General features: G+C 32.2%; 5 protein-coding genes and 1 non-coding gene across 13 annotated transcripts; 2 read left to right on the forward strand and 4 right to left on the reverse strand.

Annotated features, from left to right (window-relative positions):
- The first annotated feature begins 5 nt into the window (after positions 1-5).
- On the forward strand, positions 6-2601 carry LOC132912894 (centrosomal protein CCDC61-like). The gene is made up of 7 exons (XM_060970697.1): positions 6-174; positions 331-413; positions 474-625; positions 695-891; positions 952-1227; positions 1334-1414; positions 2161-2601. Exons 1-7 carry the CDS (start codon positions 6-8, stop codon positions 2235-2237), a joined length of 1035 nt encoding a protein of 344 aa, XP_060826680.1. The 3' UTR covers positions 2238-2601.
- On the reverse strand, positions 1248-4043 carry LOC132912889 (putative OPA3-like protein CG13603). Of its 2 annotated transcripts, XR_009659291.1 has the most exons (4): positions 3786-4042; positions 3373-3578; positions 2366-3218; positions 1248-1279 (listed from the first exon to the last, which is right to left on the reverse strand). XR_009659291.1 is itself a non-coding variant. In XM_060970690.1 (3 exons), exons 2-3 carry the CDS (start codon positions 3512-3514, stop codon positions 2725-2727), a joined length of 636 nt encoding a protein of 211 aa, XP_060826673.1. In that variant the 5' UTR covers positions 3515-3578; positions 3781-4043; the 3' UTR covers positions 2590-2724. The 2 variants fall into 2 exon arrangements, 1 of the variants encoding a protein (XP_060826673.1); XM_060970690.1 differs by lacking the exon at positions 1248-1279 and having other exon boundaries at positions 2590-3218; positions 3781-4043.
- A 627-nt stretch (positions 4044-4670) lies between these two features.
- On the forward strand, positions 4671-8323 carry LOC132912876 (GPI ethanolamine phosphate transferase 1-like). 3 transcript variants are annotated; one of them, XM_060970668.1, is made up of 9 exons: positions 4671-5078; positions 5125-5370; positions 5460-5680; positions 5758-5977; positions 6077-6362; positions 6425-6869; positions 6935-7271; positions 7367-7757; positions 7840-8323. In XM_060970668.1, exons 2-9 carry the CDS (start codon positions 5135-5137, stop codon positions 8257-8259), a joined length of 2556 nt encoding a protein of 851 aa, XP_060826651.1. In that variant the 5' UTR covers positions 4671-5078; positions 5125-5134; the 3' UTR covers positions 8260-8323. The 3 variants fall into 3 exon arrangements, with proteins under 3 accessions (XP_060826651.1, XP_060826652.1, XP_060826653.1); XM_060970669.1 differs by lacking the exon at positions 4671-5078 and having other exon boundaries at positions 5296-5398; XM_060970670.1 differs by lacking the exon at positions 4671-5078 and having other exon boundaries at positions 5297-5398; positions 5474-5680.
- A 162-nt stretch (positions 8324-8485) lies between these two features.
- On the reverse strand, positions 8486-11569 carry LOC132912879 (splicing factor 3B subunit 2). Its single transcript, XM_060970675.1, has 3 exons — positions 11001-11569; positions 8715-10820; positions 8486-8627 (listed from the first exon to the last, which is right to left on the reverse strand). The coding sequence occupies exons 1-3, from the start codon at positions 11022-11024 to the stop codon at positions 8559-8561; spliced, it is 2199 nt and encodes a 732-aa protein (XP_060826658.1). The 5' UTR covers positions 11025-11569; the 3' UTR covers positions 8486-8558.
- A 1265-nt stretch (positions 11570-12834) lies between these two features.
- On the reverse strand, positions 12835-22610 carry LOC132912875 (metastasis-associated protein MTA2). 5 transcript variants are annotated; one of them, XM_060970663.1, is made up of 13 exons: positions 21878-22609; positions 20691-20758; positions 20444-20537; positions 17930-18112; positions 16499-16750; positions 16131-16402; positions 15851-16039; positions 15349-15771; positions 14638-15238; positions 14390-14540; positions 14280-14308; positions 13832-14090; positions 12835-13721 (listed from the first exon to the last, which is right to left on the reverse strand). In XM_060970663.1, exons 1-13 carry the CDS (start codon positions 21990-21992, stop codon positions 13583-13585), a joined length of 2775 nt encoding a protein of 924 aa, XP_060826646.1. In that variant the 5' UTR covers positions 21993-22609; the 3' UTR covers positions 12835-13582. The 5 variants fall into 5 exon arrangements, with proteins under 5 accessions (XP_060826646.1, XP_060826648.1, XP_060826647.1 ...); XM_060970665.1 differs by lacking the exon at positions 17930-18112 and having other exon boundaries at positions 21878-22608; XM_060970664.1 differs by lacking the exon at positions 14280-14308 and having other exon boundaries at positions 14391-14540; positions 21878-22608.
- LOC132913082 (small nucleolar RNA U85) lies at positions 17484-17648 on the reverse strand. The gene has a single exon (XR_009659326.1). It is a non-coding gene; the product is annotated as a small nucleolar RNA U85 (small nucleolar RNA).
- Positions 22611-22614: the final 4 nt, after the last annotated feature.

A 22614-nucleotide genomic window follows, 5' to 3' on the forward strand; every position in this document is an offset into this window, starting at 1 on the left:
TAAGTATGAACAAAGTTGATCCATCTCTGGTGACAAGTTATACTTTTAAAAGTGGCAAAGAATATATTGTAAAGATCAAAGTTACTGCTTTTAAGGGATGTCAGCGTAATTTGGAGCTTACTATTACCGATAAATATACCGCCGAGAATTGGCAGTCTTTTTACGATGCTGCATGTTTGTTCTTTATCATTTTTTTATCTTATTTAATATGTTATTTTAAGGTTATATTAAGAAATCTCGAATTTCTTTTTGTATGTACTAGAACTTTAATATTCATACAATTACTTGATTTGCTTTTTATTTCCAATTATGTGTTTCTCAATTTTTAAGACATTGAAAATTTGACGCAGAAAACGGGAAATTACAAACATTTTGATGTATTTGTGGCTATGCTCCAATCTGGATTGTTAAAAGTAACATTTGCATTTAAATTATCCAATTAATTAAATAAAATAGAAAGAATTTAATTACAGACAAGCGAATCCATTACTCTGGATCTGTTGACATTCGAAGATTTACAATTATTACGTGCCCGTAAACTTGAACGCAGTTCGTGTTCAATTTTGAGTAATACGACAAATAATCGTCGATATCTTATATTAACGTACACGGTAGAATTTGATAGGTAAGTGTATTTCGTACATTTACTATATTTCATTAAAACACATTAAACATATGCCTCCACTCTGTTAAGAATCCATTATCCATTATCTTTGGAATATTGCGGTTTACCCAATCCTATGATACTACAAGCTACCATTAGAAAATTACAAACTGAACTTGAAAGATTACAATCTACACGAATAAATAGAGATTTTCAGAAACGTGTTGAGCAACTGACAATTGCGAATCAAAAGCTTATACAAGAAAATCATAGGCTTAAAAATGGAGGTAGAAATAAATACTTGGATGTTTCGTAGATAAAATTTCTAAATATATTTTACTATTCAGGAAAAGGTTTAAAACATTTATTGGAATCAATTAAATCGTTAGAGAATAATGTTGTTAAGGAACGTGCGTCTTTTCAAATGCAAATTCAAAAACTTAAAGCCGAGAATGCAGCTTTGTTATTGAAAGTACAGCAACTTACTGCATCTGCTAATAGGAAACCAGGAGATGGTAGTCCAGCATTAAAATGTCATAACCGTACATCTTCTACGCTTAGACGAAGCAGAAGTCGATCTTCTTCGATTTCAAGTCGTAATAAAACTTCTAGTTTATCACCAGGTGTAAATCAAAGCTATCAATTAATGTCAAAAATTTTATTTGTATAATTTTCCTAAAACGATTATTAATATATAATATATTAATATAATTTAATTGATAACTACAGGGAGTTCATTAGAATCGATTAGAATTCAACGATCTCCTTGCCGAAATTCGAAAGTATATAATAATAAAACAAAGAATTCAAGTTAGTATTTGATCTACGCTTAATTATAAAGTTCATATACGGTCCTGTTTAACTGGAAACGGTCGGATATCTGGAAAAATATGAACAAATATTTCAGACAAAAGTTGTATCAAGGGGAACATACTGTGCTTTTTGTTATTTATTTGACCTCGCGATAACCTTGAAATATCCTGTAAAGGTGACATTAAAATTTTTAAATAGACACCTCCATTTTTTGTAACACATTCTTGTAGATAACATTCAACGTTTTTAAAATACTACGAACTTGTGTCTCTTGCACCATCCACTAATGAGATATAAATTTTCAAATTTGACAGAGCAATATAAGAAATTATCCAAGTGTGACTGCTCTCAGTTGACAGCTTTAGAATCATTGAAAAAACTGCGGCCTTGTGTTTCGGCAATGCCATACTAATAGTAGCATTATAGAAAATATCTTTAAATATCCCCGTGGTGTATATCAGGTAACGCCAATGCCTGCAGGATAAATTTTAAAATTGATATCTCAATAGTGGTTGGTGCAAAAGATAAGAGTTTGTAATATTTTGAAAACATCTGAATGTCAACTACCAGAGTATGTAATGTAAAACGGAGATATTCATTTAAATATTTTAATATCACCTTTACTTTTCAAGGTCGTCTTTTGTGTGACACATTTTTTCGTATTATTTATATATTTCCAGATATTTGTATTTCCAGTTAAACAGGACATACTGTATAACCAACCCCAAAATTTTTTACCATAGAAGTCGAGTTTGAAAATTTGGAGACAAGAATTCACACATTACAGAAAATGTTGAAAGAAGGGATAAGCATAAAGTAATAAATGAATCAATTTTTATGAACAATTAACAAATATATATGCTAAGATGTATTTCGTTTTTTATCATTGTTATTATTATTCTATTTTTCATATAATACAATTTAATTGAATGTAAATAGATTAATTACCTCGCTATTTAAAATAGTGAAACTTGAAACACTTTTATAGATGTAACCCGCTTTTGTTTTTCTGAAACTGTATGTGTTTTTGAAAATTATTGCTGATAAAGAAAAAAATAAACTATACATGTATAAGCATAAATAGAAAATACTGAATATTCTCCATAATGATGTACAAAATACCAATGTAGAATTGTGTTGTATGTGATTTTAATTATATATAAAGTCATATATTAAATCAAGTATATATTGTGGGAAATATTTCTTATATACACTATAATATTATGAATTCATTTGTTTCATTTAATATTATTTATGTTGTACCTATTCTATCACAATCATTAATAAAATTTAAAGTAAAATTTCAGTTAACTGAATTTTTCTGGTTTTACGTTATTTTCATAATATAATATAGCACGTTCAATTATTGATGGTTTCTCATTTTTTGATTTCACACCATTTTGGCTTTCATCAACATTTAATTGTTGCATTTGTAAATTTGTTTCTTTTACTCTTGGCTTTGCAATTATTTCATACTTTGTATGCTTTGCTAATTCCTGAATAGCTTCATGCAAATATTGAATCTGTCTTTCTTGTTGAGATGTCACTTGATTCAAATTTCTAATCTCATCCGTAAATGTTTGTAATTGTTGAAGCCGTGCTTCCTCTTTTTTTGCTTCTTTTGCTACTTGGCGATTATATTCTAATATTAAACAACCACCAGCAACACTAAAGATAATAACCTCACCCATCAAATTAGCTCCTAATTCTATAGCCATAGTTTCATTCAACTTTGCAACTTTTGTAGGCTTACCAAGATTCATTATATACATTTTAGCTTTTACCTCTGCCCAATGGTAAACTGTAATTAAATTGTAAAAATATGTAACATAATTATATGTGGTTATAATAAGTGTCTATAATTATTATTAATGATGACATCAATATCAATTATATCACAATCAAATCATATAATTTTTTAAATATTTTTATTTAGAAAGATTTATTGTACTTACATTGTGCAGGTGGTATAATAAAATATGTCCTAAACACAGGATGATTTTTTGCTTGATTAACAAGAAACTTGGCCAAGGGCTTACTAATTTGTTTAACAAATAAAACTCCCAATTTGAGAGCTGGGAAAACACCCACTACCATTTTTGCAACCCTTTTTATTCGTACAACTTCAATTAGAAAATCACAGTTTGTATTTAATTAAAACCTAGAAATCATATGTATGAATAAACATTGAAACATGCTTAAAATGTGTCACAAGTATAGATGATTTTCCAATAATTATATTTATCATAATTATTATATGTTATATACATATTAATTAAATAAATAGTGAGAACGTAATATATAATAATGTCACGATATCATGGCAAGTGAGACGAATCTCACATTGTATTCAAAATGATTACCTCACCTCTGAAATTATTTCAGAGTATAGCAGACAGCTATAGTGGTGTCATGATAGCATTGACGAAAGACAGAATAGACGTGACATTAAATGGAACTTTGTGTCCCACGTTATGAAATATTGACCTGCCAAAAAATTAGTGTTTGTTATGCCCTTTATGATTTCCTACGGGAACATAGGAATTATCATAGATAATTCGTGAGTGATTATATCACCGACGAAGTACAGAATAAATGTGACATTTGTAACGTCGCGTTATCGACATCTTACTGTTTTATCGATATAACTAATAAACACGTAAGTTCGGCATTTCCGAATCGACAGAACGTGTTGTAAATGTGACTATCTTGAATTCGCTTTTAGTATTTTCTTACACAATAAAGTAATAACTCCATTTTTTGTAATGTTCGCTATAAAAACATATAGAGTATATATATGTGTGTGTGTATATATATATATATATATATATTATACATATAATATTGCTTTGTATAGAGTTTTTTTTATATTTATTTACACTTAATTTTTTACTTTTGTCATATATTTATTGTTAGTCATAATCATAGTATAGTCTCTACATGATTTTATGCAATCAAACAGGGCAGATCCCAAATTTTATAGGTTCTTGTATATGCTAACTTTACTTGACCTCAGCACTTGACCGCATGGTGCAGCACTAGCTTGGGAACGACCAGGTCTATAAGCTTAAGCATTCTCATTTCCTTCTTGACCTTATTTTAATTTCATAGAAAAACTTTGTTTTTATTCAAACCACTATTATATTGAATCAATAATTTCGCATATGACACAGAAATGATATGGAGATCAAGTGACCTCTAAAACATGAGACACGAAAAAGCATTGAATATCACATCTATACTGTACATTGTTGATGATAGAAGTATGCTATATGCATGTGTACGTGAATCACTTTTGAGTAATATTTAAAGGTTTAAAAAACCGATCAATACATTTTCAATGTTATAAATAATTTTTTGTTTATGAGTATTTGTATTGAGTGAAAAGTTATCTGTTAAACATGTTTTGATATCAAATACAAATATTTATCTATGAAATCAACTTCATGTATAGAATCTTCCTGTTAAGTGTGGTTATGTGATAATTTCACAATATATCATTATATTCAGAAGTTTGGAAATGAAAAGAATAGAAAATTATAAAGATAACATAAAATATCGTTAATAGTAAAGTGGATGAAGTAATAGGAAGTCAATATTAATTACATAATTAAAATCATACGTTTAAAATCGTTGATTTTATAGGTTGTGATTATCGAAAGAAGTGAACACTTGAAAAGCTTATTTTTATTGAAATCGTAATTATTGATTGAAAAGATGTATAATAAAAAGTTCAATATAGTTAATAACAATTATTCATTTATAATATGGGGTCTGGCAATACATTTAATATTATTATGGGGTGTACTTGATGTAAACTTTCATTCTCCCATTATTCAAGAACTACCAAATGTACCAATTTTAAAAAATGCACCAGCGAAAAGATTGGTCTTATTTGTAGCAGATGGTTTAAGATTCAGAACCTTCATTGAAGCACCACCAAAATTTCTCAAGTAATTAAAAATTATTTCTTAGATAAAGGTTTGTTCTAAATTACAAATTATATGTATATATACATGCAATAATGTAATTTTGTTCATAGACACATAATGACAGATACAGGTACTTGGGGTATATCTCATACAAGAATGCCAACAGAATCTAGACCAGGCATTGTTGCAATTTGTGCAGGATTATATGAAGATCCTAGTGCTATATTTAAAGGATGGAAAGAAAATCCTGTTGACTTTGATTCTGTTTTTAATCAGAGTTATCTCTCATGGGCATGGGGGAGTCCTGACATTATACCTATGTTCATAAAGGGTATCACAACATACATAAATATTTGAAATAGAATATGATGTATGTAAAAAGAATCAGATTGATCTTTGTGAAATTAGGTGCAGGAGAAAATGTACATGGCGACAGTTATCCTCCTGAATGGCAAAATTTTGATATAATGCATGGTCAAATTTGGCGTTTAGACTCTTGGGTGTTTGACAAATACATTGATTGGCTTAGAGAAGATGCCCACAAAGTTAAAAATGCTGAACGTGTTGTCCTATTCCTTCATCTTCTTGGCTGTGATACCACAGGACATACAGCAAAACCTCATTCTAGGTATACAAAATTTACTAACTTACATTTTTTATACAAAAGCAGAATGATATTTTTAATAAGATTATAATTTCATTAGCTCTAAATTACATTTGAATGTAGAAAATATGTTGATAACATGAATTATGTTGATTGGAAAATAGAAGAGGTTGTACAAATGACAGAAAATTTTTTTGGAGATAATAGTACTGCATATATTTTCACATCTGATCATGGAATGACTGATTGGGGATCACATGGAAGTGGCTCTACAGATGAAACAGAAACACCATTAATTGTTTGGGGTGCAGGAATTAATGCATTTAATTTTCGTCAAAATGTAGAACAAGTTGATATCACACCACTGATTTCATCTTTGATTGGTGCTCCAATTCCGATTAACAACGAAGTATAATAATAATATAAATTTTATTACTTGTTATTCTTTTTGATATTTATATAATTTTTCAGGGTGTTTTACCATGGCAGTATTTAAGTAACAATAATCTTAAATACATAAATCATGCGCTGTTAAATAATTTGAAACAGTTAACTTACCAAGTAAAAGCAAATCATAAAATGAATTGTGAAAATAATGGATTACCTGATTGGCGAGAGATAGAATTAGACAATAAAATTTCTACTTTCGATAAAGAATCTGAAAAAGAAGATCCAAATGAGAAATTGAAAGAAATTGTTAATACAATTAAACTAGCTAAAAAGTCTTTGTTATATTTTCGACAATATCAAAGAACAAGATTTTTATTATATTTGTCTATAATATGGCTAGGATGGATAATACTGTTATTCTTTAAAATAACTGGTGTTATTCGGCCCCGTCTTAATCCTTTTATTTTATTAATAACAAATTGTGTATTTATAGTTCTAGTAACTATGATACTTATCATGCATAAAGGTATGATATTTTATATATAATATAATTATTTAAAAAACTATTGGCTCTAATTTTAAGTAAAATAGTTTCAGGTTGTAATAATTGGAGATTACCCTGTTATGCGTTTTTAACTATGATTTCTTTCTGGCTAGCTACTCGAAGTATAATTATATACACAGTAAAATCAAAAGTCTATAAAAGCAAATATTATTGGACGATAATCACAGGAATAATTTTTTTATTAACAATAATGTTCATTGGCTTAACATATAGATTTGCTCTTAGTATAGGAATGTTATTTATTACTCTTGTTCAGAAGATAGTGTTAAAAAATGCTCAGAGTCTATTTTTTTGGACAGCTTTATCTCTAGCTATTTTTCCACTATTACCTGTTGTAGAACCATACCCTCGAGTTTACATCATGTAAGTTCAAATTGATATTAATATTTCTACATAATGTTTCTTTTATTAAATATTTTTAATTAATTAATTAAATCTTTAATTAAAATTGTTTTCAGAATTCTTAGTATATGTGTTGTAACTTTAATAGTTGCATTAAAAATGCATTCAAGGTATAGAAAAACAGTCGAAATTTTTCGACTGATAGTCACAGGACTAATATACTTAGAATGTATAGATGGCCGAAGTTGGATATCATGGACGATTTTATCAACGACGCCATTATATATTTTTACTTATCCTACGCAATTAAAAGAAAGGATGCAAGGAATCGTGTTGGGACTTTTCTGTCCACTTGTTTTATTATCTGCATCTTATGAACCTTTCTTTTTCATAATTCTTGCATTACATTTATCCTGTTGGTCACAATTTAATGTGTCTTCTATTCAAGTTTATCAAAGTACTAAAAATCCTTTGACAATAGAAGAGTTGCTTAAAGCAGCAATCTTTGTATCCTTTATTAATATAAGATTTAAACTCAAATTGAATTATTAAATTGTTCTCAATACTTATCCTGAACAATTTATTATAGATGCTATATACATTGCTGTGTTTCTTTGGAACAGGTAATATGGCGAGCGTCAGTTCGTTTGATCCGTCTTGGACTCGTCATTTCGTGACAGTTTTCTCTCCCTTTACAATGTTCCTGTTAATACTTTTAAAGCTAAGCATTCCTTTAATGTTAATTGGATGTACAAGTCACACACTTGGATCTTCAAGTATTTTTCTAGGAGTGCTTTTACTGGGAGACTGCTTATCTTTACCACTCATGTATTATGTTACTCCTCAAGGAAGTTGGCTAGATATTGGTAGCGCTATAAGTAGATTCACAATTGCAATTTTTCTTCCTTGCCTTATAGTATTATTGCATTATCTTTCATATCCTTTAATAACGTTTTCTCCAAATAAACATAAATTTTATATTAATTTAAAAAAAGATCATATTGTATAAAAAATATAAAATATGTATATAAAATCAACGATTTATTTATAATAAAGTGATCAAGCAAATATAATTGTTTTTATTTGATGTAATAAAAATTGATATATTTTTGTTTTTCTTTTGAAAGAAATTAATTGAAATATAAATATATAAACTTGGATACTCTAGTAGCAATAATACTAAATCATGTATAATGATTTAAGGGTAATAATCAATTATTCAAGAAGTCCTGACGCTATATTTAATTCCTATATATTTTAAATAAGTAATTTTTGTTTTTATATAATATGTCATTTAATTAATTATGCTTAAAATTTGAATTCTTTGTATTTCTTCGAGGCTTTCGAATCTTGACTTTGTTGCCGTTTGCGTTTACTCTGTAAAGAGAGAGATAAGCAAAATTAATTTAATAAATATTCAATTTATCAATTTATCAATTTATCAATATCCAATAATATACTTACTTTTTGCCGTTGTACATGATCTTGAAGCATGTCTGATAAATCTTCTCTCCTTAAATGAGCTTGTCGCGATCTCATTGTTTCTTCGTACCGTGATGCCATTGCTTCAGAGTCTAAATCTAATTCGCTTGGGTCTAATGCTAATTCAACAGCTCCATCTTTCTCTGTTCTTCCATCTGATGTTGTTCCACTTACTCCACGTCGTGCGGCAATTACAGACGGTGGTGCTTGACCTCCTGCTGCACCAGTCATATCATATACATGCGTACTACCCATCATGCTAGCTCCAAGACCTTCTGTTCGTCTTTCTTGCAAAACTGTGTACAAAGCAGGAGTATCACCTCCTTCCATTTCGCTTTCAATTTTCTTTTTCCTTAATTCTATTGTTTCTGGAGTTTCCAATCCCGCCGGAATTGATGTTATTCCACTAGGAGTTATTAATCCTTCTGCTCCGGGTGTAACTAAACCACTTGCATCTCCATCTCCATCTTTTCCTTCTCCTTCACCTTCTCCACCTTCCTCTGCATCTTCGTCTTCATCTTCATCTCCGGAAGATTCTGATTCAGGTTCACCCCACATACCTCTATCTATTTCTTCATCCATATTATCTCCACCTGGTGTACGAGATATACCAAATACGTCTCCATACAAAGGTCTACCTGTTTCATCTACGGGAGGTTTTCCCCAACCACCAGCATGATAACCAAATGCACATCCTTCCGGAATTGGTGCATTTAAACCAGGTATCTTTAAGTTGGGATAACTTGGTGGTGGTCCATACCGCTGCATAGCGATTAACCATGGAGGTGGTACTTTATGACAATTAGGCCCTACTGGCATTCCAAGGGCAGTACGTAATTCATCAGACAGTTCTCCAGGTTTCTTTTCCTTTAATCGAGTTTCGAATTCTTTACCCTCGTAATATAAATCACCATGAATAGTCATACGAGGTTTAGTTTGCCATTTAAAGAATGCATCATGTAATTTCTGATAATCAATGTCTATTTTGCCAAGCTTAGGTCTTGCTCTTTCTCGCATTTTAGCTTTTAATGTACGTGTATCGTCTCTTTCTTGAAGACTTGCTCTCATTTCTGTAATACCTGTGCGTTTTATGAAATCTGGTAAGTCAAAAGGAGGTTTTTCTATACCACGTTTCCCTTGTAAATATTTCCTTTTGAAACACCAGTGTCTGGGTACAGGCACTGTGTTACGGTGGGCTTTTAGTTGTACAAGAAGTTTTGGGTCCCTTGCAGTAACATCATGCATTTCTACAACATCTGGTCGTCCTACGAGTTGTTTTAATTCTGCAACACTCAAACGTGTTAGCCTCTTCAGTTTCCTCTTGGATAGTCGTGGAGCTCCATTCTCTCCAGTTCCTTGCTGTTGTTGTTGTTGATTTGCATCATCATCGAAATCATCTAATGGTGGTACTTTACTTGGTACAGTACCTGTTGTTTGTAATGTTGTTACTGGTGGATACTGTCCTATTGGTTCTCCCTTTTCTGTCTCTGTAGATTTTGGTTCAGGTTCAGTTAATTTGAATGCCTCAAATATTCTGGCAAATTGACGATACATTGGTTCTAAGTCATTAACAGTTGGAATTTCTTGAATGTATTCAATTTCTGGCAAATCTTCTCTTGGTTTTGCATTTTCTGCATTGTCCTTTTTATTTTCCACCTCCTTTCCATTGTGTTTCTTCCTCTTTTTCTTTTTCTTCTTTTTGGTCTTATTGGTCTTCACATCTATTTTTTCTGTTGTTGTTTCAGGTTCAAGTATGACATCATCTAACTGAGATACATCTTCTCCTACAGTTTCATGATTTGGTGACTTTCCTAATGAAACTATATCATTTGGATCTGCTCCCACTTCTTTAGCTCTTTCAGTTTTAAAAGCTAAAGCTTGTTCTAAAGCTGCTGGTAATTTCATGGAATCACTATCTGCATCTCGACCATTATCATCTGATGAAGTCTGATTTTGTAATTCACTTGGCGGACTTACTTTCAAACTTAATAAACTAGGTAATGTTTTTGGAGGATCTATTCCTGGCACTCCATGGTTATTTGGAGGTATATTCATTAAAGATGACATTTGATGAGCCATTTGTTGAGTCTGTTATAAAGTGTATAATTGAAAATTACTAAGATAAATGAACTACAGTTTATAAGCGTACTTTATGCGCGACGAAACATAATACAAATTTATGTAAAATTTTAATTCAAATATAAATCAAAATTATAGTAATTGATATATGACTAACATAATTTTCCTTGAAATGAAAACAAAACTAACCTCATTTCCTGCTATATTCTCCATGTTTGTGCGTACGCGTGTCCGATGACGATGACACAGCACTGCACTTGTTACCGGCCGAATTAATCTTGGGTAACTTATTTACAAGTGAGAGTAATGAATGAACGAAAGAAGAAGTGCCAACAACACTAAGGGGTGTTGTTCTCCAAACGATGAGAAGATTTCGAATTGTCTCTGACTATTGTTGAAATAAGATTTACAAATGATCGTTATGTGCACTTAAACAATATTTAAGTCTCAGATTGTTGAGAGCTTAATTCGATTCAAAATTTAAAACTCTACTGGGATTGTACTCTCCAAATGCTAAGAGAGTAAAACAATCTTTATTCCACGACTATGACTGCTCAAAGAAGTTGACGATAAGATGATTTAAAAACGAAACTAACCTCTTTACTAATTTTGATTGAGCGTCCAATAAGGCCCAAAACGGAATATACATGCTGATTGGTTTTTATCGAACGCAAGAAAATAGCCAATCAGCAGGTTCGCTCATTGTTCTTCCGTGCGCTTGAAGTGCCGAAGATCCTGGGCGGGAAAAACGTAAGGCTTCGTATTTAATAATTCACTTAGGTAAGGGTCACGGAAATTCTTCGGAGTGTCCCTCGATCAGTGGAATTGCTACAATTAGATAAATTACTCCTCGGAAGTAATCACATTTATGATTATTTGTTTTATTTATGACACTCTCGGCTATTGAGACCGCGGTAAATATGAGAAATTAAAAGTACTGTTACAATTACTAAAAGAAATCTTTCTAAGTATTAAATACCCAACTCAAAAATAGCTTCTTAACTGCGTCAATAAAATTACGCACGAAAATCCTCAAGTTTTCGTTCCTTCGGACAATATCATGTATTAATACATTAAAACTTTATACATATTTATTTACATCTTGGAATCAAGCCTTTAATAGAAAAATATTGATATTACATTATGTAATAATAAACTAAGTATGCATGTCATACGTATATACAACAGTACCTTACATACGTGTCGAAAAAACATAGAATACATATGCACTAGAGAACACTTCTTATTGTTAAAAAGGTTGGTTCATCTTATTGAATATTTCAATAAAATGTCAATAATTAATCAAGAAAATTTATCATTTTTTGTTTAAAAAATTAGTTAAAAATTCATAAAACAATTTATTTCCAAATATTAAAAAAATGAAATAAACAACGCATTACTTTTTACCAGTTTCAATTATCATTCTAATTTTAACTTATTTACAATCAATAGGAAAACATGAATTTTTATTAACAAATGTTGATAAAACCTGATAAAAGTTATTATGATGATAATATAAATTATACAGGCATTTTGAATTATATCACAATATATGTATATACATGTAAAAGGTTAAGAAAATGTAAGATAAAATTTCTTGAATTAAAAAATATTTCTCTCTTGTTCGAAAATATTAATATCTTATTCATATCATATGAGTAAAAATATTCAATATTGATTACTACATCAATATCCATACTTTAAAAATAAAAGAAAAAGAGGAAAGATATGTATGTTTGACAGCATAAAAATAAAATGTTAATTTATACAAGCACCGAAAATTATTTCACTATCAACGGAATAAATGTATTAAATATAAATATTAAAAAGAATGTTCTATAAAGAATAGCATTAATATATATATATACATACACACACACGCACACACACATATATATACACATATGTGTGTGTGTGTGTGTGTGTGTGTGTGTGTGTGTGTGTAAATTATAAACATTTTTTTATAATGCATATTTTATATAACTATAACAGGAAACTGGATAGAATGGAAAAAGGACTAGTATATTCTTACACTTATGCTTATGTTTATTTATTAATTTTAGCGACTTAAGTCATTAAACTTGAAAATTTAATAAAAATATTCACAATGAGCATTCTTTCTTCTTTCTCACGTACGTTCTTATCCTTTCTCTCTTTCGCTTTCTCTCCCTCTCTTTCTCTCCTCTCCTTCCATACTTGTCTCTGTTACGCGCATGGCCGTAACATTTTTAATGAGCTAATACGCGTGGTATGGAGGTCAATTTAACCAATAACTTATGCCCAATACTCATTGGACACTTCTGTTGTCTGGTTATGCGTGGATGTGGTATGACGTATATGTACATTCAATTATTAATAATTATTATTAATAACAACAATAACTAATTAATACGAATAGAAAATGTGTTCCTTCGACTGATTCGATTTCTTATTTTCATTTTTTTCCCCTTAAGATTCGATAAAAGTTCGTTCCAGAGTTGTTGCCGTTCGTCTATACATGTGAAGTATGTTTCAGCGATGTCAGTGTAACATGCAAATTCCGTTAAGCGAGGCCTTCAGTTTCGGCGATTTGCTGTCTCGAAAATTATCGATTTAAAAAATTCCAAACAGCGATTAGTCCTTGCTCAACATCAGAGTTGCCAATGACAATACATAGAGCTGAGTTATCTTCACTGTGCTGATTCTGGCATTAAAATTACAACAACAGCATGGTTCCTTTAGCGGCAAACTGATTAGACTTATCAGTTCACCTGCTTGATTGTATTACTGATTCAGTCGAGAATGACCACCATATCATCTCCACGTACTGCTCTCTGCGGATGAGGAGGATGTAAAGGAGCTTGTAATCTACGCCAAGGTTTGCGCGCTGCTCTTCGAAGATCAGCCGATGAAAGGGTTCTTCTAAGTCTTCTGCGAATTTATAACGATATAAATCTAAATATTTGTACCTTTCTTTTCTTGTTCCATTAGTAAACGCGTATAATGAAATATTATATTATAAAACATGCAACAATACTCACTTTGTCTGATCTGTAGCGCGAAAGTAGACGTCGTCAGGTGCATCCATCCACGAAATCACTTGTTTACGCGCATTACTTCTAGATAGTGGTGGACCATGTGGCAGAGTATGAGGATGAGCAGCTCTTCCATTCAGAGGTGGTGCTAGGGGAAGAACAGCAGGTGCTGTGTGTTCCAAAGTATGTTTTGGATGGAGCTGCTGAGAATGATGGGCCCTTTTTGCAGGTGGTCCACCAGGGAGCCCTGCACTTAGGGCAATACCTATTAAAAGTATTTATATTTATAAAATATTTAATCTCTAAAATGCATGAAATATTGAAATAATATAAAACTATTAAACCGATGATGTGTATTCCTTTGGAACAAATGTTAAACTGTTCAATTTAATAATTTTGATTATTTGTTTTATTGGTTGAATATTTAAAGCTCTTAGGCACTCAATTATTTTACCTTCATCCCAATCCACATCAGAGTAGAAGCCAGTAAACAAAAATCATATTCAATACAAGGATCTAAAATTACATAATATACATGCATAATAAACATGAATCTAAAACTTACCATCTGACCCGTTGATTTCATCGAATGGAGGTCTCGGGCGTTTCATTATCGTTTGTTGAGCTTGCATACTAGGTTGTGGTTGAGGTGGAGTTACCGTCAGTCTATCTACTTCAGATTTATTTGGTACCCTTTCATACAAAAGACTTCCATCTATAACAATAAAATTCATGATATTATAATACATAAGATATTAAATACATCGTATTAATAATAAGAAAAACATTTTATTCAATAAAAGCTTATGCACCTGGTGCTTTTGGTGGTCTAGGGAAAGAAACCCGATCTGGTTGTTTTCTTTGTGCTGGTGCTGTAAGGGCTAACCAATCCCAATCTCCAGGTTGTCGTGGAGCAGGATGATCACCTAAACGCGTTGCTATATCGGTTACACGAGGACGAGGTCGAGGTCGTACAGCACGTGCTAAAATACGTAACTCCGCAGGGCTTTTTGATGTTAATTGAGGAGAGGCGCAAAGGTGTCGCAATGGTGCTGCATTTATAGGTTGATGAGGTGCTCGCGCTGCATGGCGTGTGCGTAATTGTGCTGCACATAATCGCCGTGCAGCTCGCGCCAATGCTGAAGTACGTAAATAAAACGCTGATCGAGTTTTCATCACAGGTCTGGGAGATCCACCGCCACCACCTCCACTTGCTCCACTTCCACGTAGGTCAACACCATGAGCACTCGCGTAATGACGACTTAGATGTGCTTTGAGCTTGAACTCTTTACCACAAGAAGGAATGCTACATCGATGAGGTCTATGAGCACCGCCTATTCCTTTACTTTCTTCATCTGAACCAGTACCACCTCTTTTTCTTTCCAAATCAACATCATCCATACGCGATGGAACCTAAATTTTAAGTTTTTTTTTTAGAGAGAGGGGGAAGAAAAAAAAGGTAAAATATTTTCGTGCATTATATGATCATCATTACTCATATAGGTATATTCATTGAAATATACCTTCAAACCGCCATATTTCTTCCAATATGTCCAACAAGATTGACAAAGACGACATTGCATGTGTGATGGACCCCAAGCATACCACTGTGGACTTTGCATTACTTGACAACTTTCACATGGTTTTCCACTAACTCCAACCATCAATATTCCGCTATTATCAGTTGTCATATTACCATTACTGTTACCGTTGAGAACATTCGTTGGTTTCCCATTACTGTTACTATTACTATTACCAAGAGGTACAATTGTTGCTGCAGAAGGGGCAGTTGTAGGTGGAGTTGTTTTATTGTAGTTTGGTATATAAACCTGTTTTAATTTACTTTCAGCTTCTACAGCTTTCACCCTTTTTTGTTGTACGTATCTATCGGTTGTCTTCCACATATAATAATATTCGATAACGTTCTTTAATGTTTTCCATGGTAACTGAAACATACAAGTATTTATTAAAACAACATATCATAAAGTAATGAATTTTGAGATTTCAAATATCTTGCGTACTTACAAAGTCTTGACGTATATCAGAAAAATCCTTTCCATACTTATCAAGGGCTTCTTCAAAAAGATTTGCTTCAGATGCACTCCACTCTTCCATTTCGTCTCTGCATAATACTGGACCAGTGCTGGGTACTAAAGATGACATAGCTTTTGCAATCTCATAATTGTGCCGATGTAAGGTATCCATTGCATGGAACTACAAATATAAACTGGTGTAAGGTATGTTTTTTCTTCATAGTTAGTTAGTTATATAGTTATACAACAGTAACAATGATAATGATATTTACAAGAGTAATGTCTCTAGATGCAGCTGCTGCAGACATGTGTAATGATGGTTGTTTAACTGAAGATGAACAGTCTAAAGCTCTTGCAAATGTGCCTACAGATCTACTGACAACAAGGAATTGATCAATTTGACGGTCTGTTAATGAATGTCGTGGCGTCCAAACCAACGTTTCTAAATCTTGCAACCTACGAGGATCTGACTCTCTTTCAGCAGGTGTCAGCGGAGCTGGTGCTATTCCATCAGCTTGATATCTACTACCTACTCTAATTTCACCTGTAATGTTTTACATTGATTAAAGTTTAAATATATAACAGAAAGTTAGAATAAATATGATCATAGTATCTGAAAATTTTTAATATTAATGAATACCTTTGTCAGCAAGCAAAGTACGTTGAGCAGGATCAAATACTAAGCAATAGAAGAAAGAGTCCTCTTTGTTTAAATAGCTTAGTAAAGATTCTGTTTCATTTAATAATGTTACACAACATTTGCCTCTTATATGAGTTGCAGGCATTGTTTCTACCTGACGTGATAGAAACAGTTCTCTGTGCTTCATTTGATGACGTTGCTTAGAACTTAATTCTGTAACTCCTCCAGCACCAACTACATTTTCTTCCATCCCTGCGTGTGAAAAGGATTAAAATTATATTTTACTATCTCAAATGTATAAATAAATATTCTAAAAAAGCTTAAACTACAAAATATTTTACTCAAAAATAAAAGGATTAATGAAGGCTATATAAGTAATATATTAAAAAATGACCAAGTAATTTTATTGTTTTTTATATGATATAATACCAATAAAAATTCAACATTTAAAGCAAGATTACTAGTATCTTTAATTAAATGTTCCAAAAAATATTAATCTTTTGCATTATTTAAATTTTTTTCATGAAAAATGGAATTATCCATAAATTTATTCATGCAAATTTGGCCTTTTATCAGTATTATTCTTTTTCTTTCATAACATAAATAAATAAAATGTAAATGAAACGTAGGAATGTGGCAGAATCAATCAAAACTTATGACAGTGAACTAAAATATTAGCGAGAGCGGGCAACAAAAGAAGAAAAAGCAACATTGATTGATGTATTATATATCATAACGGAAATGGAATTAGCTTCCAAAGAAATGTAAATTATTCGAAGAAGCCTCAGATTACTAAAGAATTATCATTTTGTGCAGCGGGATTTTTGTCTAGGTAGTAGAATTATTAGGATTGTTTTAATGAGAATGAATTTAGGATTTATGTATTAGAATAAAATTGCTATTGCAGTGACATATAAAAAGATTAATAAAAAATGTAGATGATTATACGAATAAATAAAAAGAATGATGAAACGATTGTAACTGTATATTGTCATGGAATGTATGGGTTTATTAAGCTCACACTTAATGATTAGACCCCCTTTCCATATAACTTGAAGGAAGAGGCCTTAGTTAAACCCAATTTATTGTTTCTTCGGCCTTACAGTGAATCCAGCCAAAACTAATGCCATTCACCAAGATTACAAAGAATTTTATAAATCCCGCCGCTAGATCATTAGCCTTATATCATCACTGGCTTCTATATGAGACTAACAAGACAACCAAAAGGTGCATGTTGTGTAATACTTACTGATGAATTGATTAACTTTCAATTTTCATTACTATTTGTTTTAAATTATGTAATATTTACTATTAACAACAAATACATTGAATTTTTCGTATTAATAGTTTTATTTAGAATCTCTTAAATGATGAAGAAATCTAATAAAATTCATCTGTAAGGAGCACCTTTTAACTGACTAGTTCACTCACCATGAGGCTCTTGGGCCTCTGATAGTGGGGCTTTCAGCCAGCCCCCCTTCCCGCCCCCTTTGTTCATCACTTTGGGCCCGATCCCATCTTTATTAGTCATTTCCTTAGTAGTATCTGGATTCTCCAGTTTCTGATTCTGCATGTTTGCAGGGGATTCTGACCTCTGCTGCTCCGCGTTTGCCACTGCAATTTGTATCATAGAACCCACTCTACTATGTTTTTCATCATACTTTTTCTTTAATACAATTTTAACACATGCTTTCAAAATTTATTTTTCTATAAAATTTAACAACTAAGGACGCAGGCAGCCTTTAACTTCATTGGCCAATGGTTTTCATCTATTATGACATCTAGCTACATTTGGCTAATATCTAAACAATTAATACATATATAATATAAAAAATAACTTTGATTCTGTCAACCAATTCCACTCACGTTTCTATTTACAATTATACTGTGATCATGTAAGTAAATTATCATCAAAGACCTTTATTTAAAAGCTTATCATATAATGGTATTAATATAGACTACAATAATATTTTAATATGACCATACAATATCGAAATATTATTATTATTTCGAATATAATCTTCACGCAACATTACAAATTACTGCATTATAAAGCAGTTTTTAAGTTGGAATCATAAAAGTTGCAACTATAAAAAAATACCAAATCTAAACAATATTAGAAATCTTAGTGAATTTACACACAATTCTCGAATATTATAAAAAATTTAAAGAATTTCATATACCAAAGGTTGTTAAGAAGTAAAATGATTCTGTGATCATGAGAAGAAGCGCGACATCTCAAACATATACTATTTTTAATATTTTCATATTGTTCCACACAGAACAATACGGAATCTGTTCAAGGCAAAATTCGTACATTTTTTTCTGAAATTTGAGAGTATAGAAATGGTGGAGCTAGAGAGAACGAGAGAAAAAGGGGAAAAAACCCGATTCGAAGCAAATACCGGCAGACGGACATAGAGCTACGGGCAAAGAGGAAGAGACACGAGAAAGTGTATATTCACGTATACATACACGTACATACACGTACATACTGTAGAAAAGAAGAGAAGGGAGGAAAAGAGAAGCGGGGGAGTAAATGCTTAAAACGAAGATGGCTAGTGGGGCCCACCATTTTCGCCGAGACACATATACATTCGTTTGCGCGCGAACATTATGTATGTATGGATATGTGCGCGCGCGCGCGTGTGTCCTGTTTCTCTCTGCCTGTTATTCGTACATGTCTATGTGTCCGGTTATCGTGTATGTCTATCGGTGTTCTTACAAGTCTGTGTCCGAGTACACGCAACACATACCCAACCGACCCCTGCGTCAGTCATTCATTTAGTTCAGGGTGGCGGGAAGCAAGGAGGGATGGTATGAGGGACTTGGGTGAGAGGTAGAAAGAGGGAGAGGTGGGTTGGCAGGCGTACCACCCCCAGCCCACCCCCGGCAGATCGATACAACCCCCATTTCACCCCTCTGCCACCCCCAACTTTACTTATTATACATTCCCACCCCCAAATCCCCGCGTCTCATTATCTTTGCTATTGCAAAGGAAAAATCGAGAAAGCTTCGGAGGCACATATATATGCGTATATATGTATTAAAACGCGTGAAATTGAACAAATTATTTTTTTATTTTTGAAATCGTATTATTTTCCTCACGCGAGAAAGTATATGCTGAAATGTAACGTGTCTGAAAATTCTGAATATCGCAACAGCGATGGCGACATATTCCAATGGTTATATTTTCTCGATTTTCGTTGAAACATTATACAGGAATGAAAATGCATTTTTTGAGAAGATATTTCATTTGTTACATGTCTCTTTTAGCGGGAACATGGGAGTGATAATAACGAGCAATTTCACGCTTTCATCGCCTCGAATCGTTCGAAACTATCAAGAATATTCTTAAACCAACATAATAAACGTTTCTGTTAATAGCATCAATTATGCATGCGTTTTCATCACATCATTTCTCGAACTAACAATCATCAATTGAATATCTAATATATGTAGCATAATCTACTTACTAATAATATTGATCAAAATATGTACTTTCTAGAAAGTAAAAATGTTCGCAATCAATACGAAAATATTTTTATTTTCTTCATTTGCAAATGCTTATCGATCTGCACCGTGACGCGAGGTAAAATAAATAACGTTATTATCTTATCTTCAATGCATTATTACTTATATTAATTAAATTATTATTAATAATTATTATCTACAATGCATTAGTATTAGTATCCAATCAACTAAACATCAACAAAAACTTATCAAAATACCAGTTTTTATAAATTTCACGTTCAAATCTAAAACTATTTGAACATGATATTAATTACACAAAAAAATATGTATGTTTGTATATATGGTCTAAAATTCTAAGTAAAAATCAATTTTGTATCAAAATATAACAGGCAACTATTTTCAAGTTTCTTAAAATGCAACATAGCACTATGCTATAATATATCTTTTTACAATAATATAAATTTTACTTACACTGATGCTTATCGGCAAGCATAATTAATGTAGATGGCAAATCCCTCCGCCTGAAGAAGCACATGACCTTTGCTTCTACATTTCCACTTGCTGTCTAAAATAGCAAAAATCTTTTGTAAATATATTTTCCAAAACAAAGATACATTTACTGCGTTACATTTAAATTACTGCACCAATGCATAATTGAACTTTACTTATATCAATCACAATAGAAGAAACATAATACAACCATAATATCATTTCTTACCTTATTCAATTCTTCTATCCTTCTTATCTGGTAGGGAGATGTGGAAGATGTTTCAAAATATACATAATCTATAAATTAAAGGAAGGGGAGTCTATTTAATAATGCTTCTTTACAAGAGAAAAGCTGTAATAATAGTATGTATAAAATGTGTGTGTGTAAAGAAAACCGTTTAATTATATTTTACATGCAATATATAAATAATTTCAATTCATAAATATTTCTAATTTAGCTATATAAATATTAGTGTATTTATAAATGAGAAGCGATTGATAAATAAAATGATAAATAAAAATAAAATTGATAAATAAAATCTTATTAATATATATATATATATATATATTATATATTATTAATATATATATATATATATATATATATATATATATATATTAATTTATTTACTTATGAAATGTTTACTTATATTTCTATGAAATACAAATATCGATGCTATACTGTTTGAAAATACATGAACGCGAGCATAAAAGTAAGAGAACGGAAAGAAAAGAATCTTGTAATTTGCATAGAGAGAATATGCTTATCAGAAAAAAACAAAGTATCCATTACAGAGTAATAGAAAAGAAACAAAAATAGAATGTACACATCCTAAATTCTAGTCCAGTGTACGTTCGCAAAACGCAGTCTGGATCTTGATATTCGATCCTTCCTGCATAATCAACATTAAAAAGGGGAAGACGGAAAAATAATTTTGCTGAAATTACACTAGTTCCCTGGACCATTGGCGCGTAGATGAAAACACATTCTGATGATCTATCATCAAGGAATTTTTTCAAATAGAATAAAAATTAGTAAATAGAAAAAAGGGGCAAAAGCAGATATTCTGAAATATTGAATTCTAATCATCCGAATCATCATGCAAGAAATTAGTATGACCTGAACGAAGGGCGAGAGTGGGGAAAGAGGGAGAGCAGAAGGAAAGCAGACGTACATACGGACGCCAGAAAAGAGAGAGGGGGTAGGGAGAATGGATGGAAAGGTGGAAAGTTAAGGGGCTGCGCGGGTAAAACGAAGATAGGGACGAAGATACAGAAAAGGGGGGGAAAACGCCATATCGTGGACACCATTTGCAAACATGAATTTTCTGAATGTTAATTAAAGATATGAGGAACGAGATTCGATAGTTGGACGCGTGGCCTCATCAGCCGGCGAAATGTGTATGGTTATTTTACCTCCTACTCGATACATGTTGGCCGTCATGTTGCTGGCGTCCTGTGTGGCCCCGAGAGCGAAATTAGCGTTCTCGTGGTTACCGTGGTTCTCGTGGTATTCGGCCGGCATCGGCATGAAGGCTTCTCGTCCTCCAACTACGCGAATCTATTAGCCGACACTTCCCACTTGTCCACGGAGTTAACACTTCGCGGTGTCACTCCATCGTGTTTGTTTGTCCCAATAATCGAGGAAAAAAATTTTCGCGCTAGCTTCTCTAAATTTTATTCACACTTCGACTCCGGTTATTTCCGCGTACAGATATAGAACACTTGAATGATATTCGTAAATGCACACAAGATATATAAAAAAAATTACACACTGAATTTAGCTCACGTGTCCGTTACCGTAACGAGCATCGTCAGTGGCCGTTGCTCCGTTCATACAGGAACACCGCCATTTTCGTTTTGCCGAGCGGGCTACATATACGTTCAGGCAATATATGGCCTGCTCCCCTCTACCGGGGGTTCTGGATTCATTTGCTTTCCTTCGTAACCCGCGTGCATTCAAAAACTCCACTTAAGATATCTGTTCGTGATCCCTAAGCGTTATTTATTCGTTCCGATTCTATTACGGGATTCTACTTCGACGAATTTTTGATAGAAAACACGTAATCAGATACGATACAACCCGGTCAACGAATACCACAAAATAAGGCCACGGATCGGATAGTACTAAGACCCGACGATTGCGCGGTCTC

This window comes from Bombus pascuorum, chromosome 12 (genome assembly GCF_905332965.1).
Source record: "Bombus pascuorum chromosome 12, iyBomPasc1.1, whole genome shotgun sequence".
In the NCBI taxonomy this organism is placed as follows: domain Eukaryota; kingdom Metazoa; phylum Arthropoda; class Insecta; order Hymenoptera; family Apidae; genus Bombus; species Bombus pascuorum.

Coding starts and splice junctions, on each gene's coding strand:
- LOC132912875 (XM_060970663.1), bottom strand. CDS start 21,992: ATGCCGATGCCGGCCGAATACCACGAGAACCACGGTAACCACGAGAAC. Junction 16,040..16,130: donor CATCTAGAGACATTACTCTT/GTAAATATCATT, acceptor TTATATTTGTAG/TTCCATGCAATGGATACCTT. Junction 13,722..13,831: donor CGCGCTACAGATCAGACAAA/GTGAGTATTGTT, acceptor ATAAATTCGCAG/AAGACTTAGAAGAACCCTTT.
- LOC132912894 (XM_060970697.1), top strand. CDS start 6: ATGAACAAAGTTGATCCATCTCTGGTGACAAGTTATACTTTTAAAAGT. Junction 175..330: donor GTCTTTTTACGATGCTGCAT/GTTTGTTCTTTA, acceptor TCAATTTTTAAG/ACATTGAAAATTTGACGCAG. Junction 626..694: donor TACACGGTAGAATTTGATAG/GTAAGTGTATTT, acceptor CACTCTGTTAAG/AATCCATTATCCATTATCTT.
- LOC132912889 (XM_060970690.1), bottom strand. CDS start 3,514: ATGGTAGTGGGTGTTTTCCCAGCTCTCAAATTGGGAGTTTTATTTGTT. Junction 3,219..3,372: donor TATTATACCACCTGCACAAT/GTAAGTACAATA, acceptor ATTTAATTACAG/TTTACCATTGGGCAGAGGTA.
- LOC132912879 (XM_060970675.1), bottom strand. CDS start 11,024: ATGGAGAATATAGCAGGAAATGAG. Junction 10,821..11,000: donor AGAATATAGCAGGAAATGAG/GTTAGTTTTGTT, acceptor ACTTTATAACAG/ACTCAACAAATGGCTCATCA. Junction 8,628..8,714: donor ATCATGTACAACGGCAAAAA/GTAAGTATATTA, acceptor CTCTCTTTACAG/AGTAAACGCAAACGGCAACA.
- LOC132912876 (XM_060970668.1), top strand. CDS start 5,135: ATGTATAATAAAAAGTTCAATATAGTTAATAACAATTATTCATTTATA. Junction 5,371..5,459: donor GCACCACCAAAATTTCTCAA/GTAATTAAAAAT, acceptor TTTTGTTCATAG/ACACATAATGACAGATACAG. Junction 6,363..6,424: donor CAATTCCGATTAACAACGAA/GTATAATAATAA, acceptor ATAATTTTTCAG/GGTGTTTTACCATGGCAGTA.